The following is a 1,982-nucleotide window of genomic DNA, read 5'->3' as shown; positions in this document are numbered from 1 at the left end:
GGTGGGGTTCAACATTTTGTCGAATTCCAGCTGAGATGGATTACTTGACTTGGATATCACCATTCTTGTTAGTTTTTATTGTATACACAGTGAAATTTACTTGCTTGTCGTTTTAGCCTGTGATTGCAGTCACTGTGAGGAAGTTTATGAGTGAAAGGGACGCTATTATGATTGAGAGAATTTGACTTATTAGGAGGAATAATTTTTTCCCTTTCCAGAAACTTTGCATAAATGAATCATGATACCATGGCTGTCAACTAGATTAAATAACAACTTAACTGGATCTGTGCATTATGATGAAGGATCACATAGAGGAGCCTGTCTGGTCAGGAAGGTTTAACATAAATTATCTGTGATTAGTGGCTCTTCGTTTCTTGAATTCTATTTATCTAAAGGTTAGTAAATTGTAATAAACTAGGAAAATCCTCTTGTTGAAATAGGAGCTTGATCGTTGAAATGGGTAGTTGGGCTGCATTGTTGGAATTTATTGCTTCAGGAAGCATTTTTGCAGATGTATTGAGCTCTAGCGCAATTGCTATTAATTTACTAATGACCATAGGATTCAGAAAATGTATCTCTTTCGTCTTCCTTTTATATGACATGGTTTATAAAGTTGAATCATACGTGTATTCTCATTTCTATCTTGAACTTATCATTAGTATGACCATTTTCCTTTCAGAATGAAGAGGATGGACGGACCCAGTCCAAAGGCATGGGCAGAAGAGGTCAGAGAGAGGCAGGATTGGAATGGGATGGTGAGCCCAAGAATATCAATCATAGTCGTAAAGAGAATAAGTTCAAAAATCCAAGTTCTCTGGAAGTTTGTTCTGGCAATGAAAGAGAAAATGAAGGAAGGTAATCGATTAGTGTATTAAATCTCCTACAAATAATTTCATTCTTCTTTATTTGTTGTCTGCTCGGGGTTTCAATGAGTAAGAGAACCCTATTGAAAAGTCTGCCCTCAGAAAAAGTGAAAATTTATTGGGAGATATTAAGTCTGATTTCCTGCATACCATTGTTTCAAATCTGATTTCAATTTAATTCGAAACAGATCCTCTGATCCTTATTATAGTCATTTCTTTTCCCCTCGCAGTAGATCATCAGGTGATAGAAAAGATGATGATCAAATTTCACATATAGCAGCTGTAATCCGTGATATTTTTGGGGAATTAGACGATGAAGAACAAGTAGATTATACAGTTCAGAATCAGATTGAAGATAAGGAAAAGGTTAGTGTAAGATGTCCAATATCCATTTTCTTTCATGTCCTATGATGTTGTTACTTTTTATTAGTATGCACAAGCTACAATTATGTCTTTTCTTCTAACGTAGAATGCTCTTGTGGATGAGGAGAGAAATTTTCAGAAAGAACTACTTGATGGGGTGCCATATAAGCCTGAGGAACAATATGCTGAGGCTGAGCAGAAAGAAAACGATGGCTTGTCAACCGTGTTGGAGATTCCTGTTCATCATCCGCTGGCTGATCCCTATAAGGTTTGTCTCAACTTTTATTTTCTAGAGCTGTAACCTTCACAATCTGGTCTTTTTTCCCCTTCAATCTTGATTTAAAATTACATGCTGGTACTCCAGAAAAACCAACTCTAAAATTTCTATGAAGTCTTGAATGGTTCTGTTTATTACCGCTAATAGACAGTGGAACTGGTCATTGGACTCGGTTCAGAAATCATAGTTTCTCCAATGCCCTAGAGTTAATGCTCTCGTGTAAGTTCCTTTTGTGTAATTCTTTGATAGACGGTTCTTATTTAAAACTACTAAAATTTCAAGGCAGTTCCCTTAACCAAGGCACTGCCTATGAGTCGCTGGCTCATTCTTCTATAGGCACACAATCAGAGACCTGGCTCCTTCCACTTCTTGGGAGTTTTTGGTTTCCTGTCGTATTTCACTTCCCGATGGGGGTTCTTTTCACCATTTCCTCACGGTGCTATTGGTGAAAATTTCTTTCTTTCTTTCCCTTTTTTTTT

The 1,982-nt window shown here is 36.9% G+C and overlaps 1 protein-coding gene across 3 annotated transcripts; it reads left to right on the top strand.

The window, feature by feature from the left end:
* The first annotated feature begins 676 nt into the window (after window positions 1-676).
* On the top strand, window positions 677-1,976 carry LOC111388575. Of its 3 annotated transcripts, none has more exons than XM_023013330.1 (3): window positions 677-855; window positions 1,097-1,229; window positions 1,333-1,976. In XM_023013330.1, the coding sequence occupies exons 1-3, from the start codon at window positions 713-715 to the stop codon at window positions 1,525-1,527; spliced, it is 471 nt and encodes a 156-aa protein (XP_022869098.1). In that variant the 5' UTR covers window positions 677-712; the 3' UTR covers window positions 1,528-1,976. The 3 variants fall into 3 exon arrangements, with proteins under 3 accessions (XP_022869098.1, XP_022869099.1, XP_022869097.1); XM_023013331.1 differs by having other exon boundaries at window positions 1,094-1,229; window positions 1,366-1,976; XM_023013329.1 differs by having other exon boundaries at window positions 1,094-1,229.
* The last annotated feature ends 6 nt before the right edge of the window (window positions 1,977-1,982 follow it).

Source organism: Olea europaea, unplaced genomic scaffold, assembly GCF_002742605.1.
Source record: "Olea europaea var. sylvestris unplaced genomic scaffold, O_europaea_v1 scaffold5077, whole genome shotgun sequence".
Taxonomy (NCBI): Eukaryota; Viridiplantae; Streptophyta; class Magnoliopsida; order Lamiales; family Oleaceae; genus Olea; species Olea europaea.
This window is presented reverse-complemented; position numbering and strand designations above follow the sequence as displayed.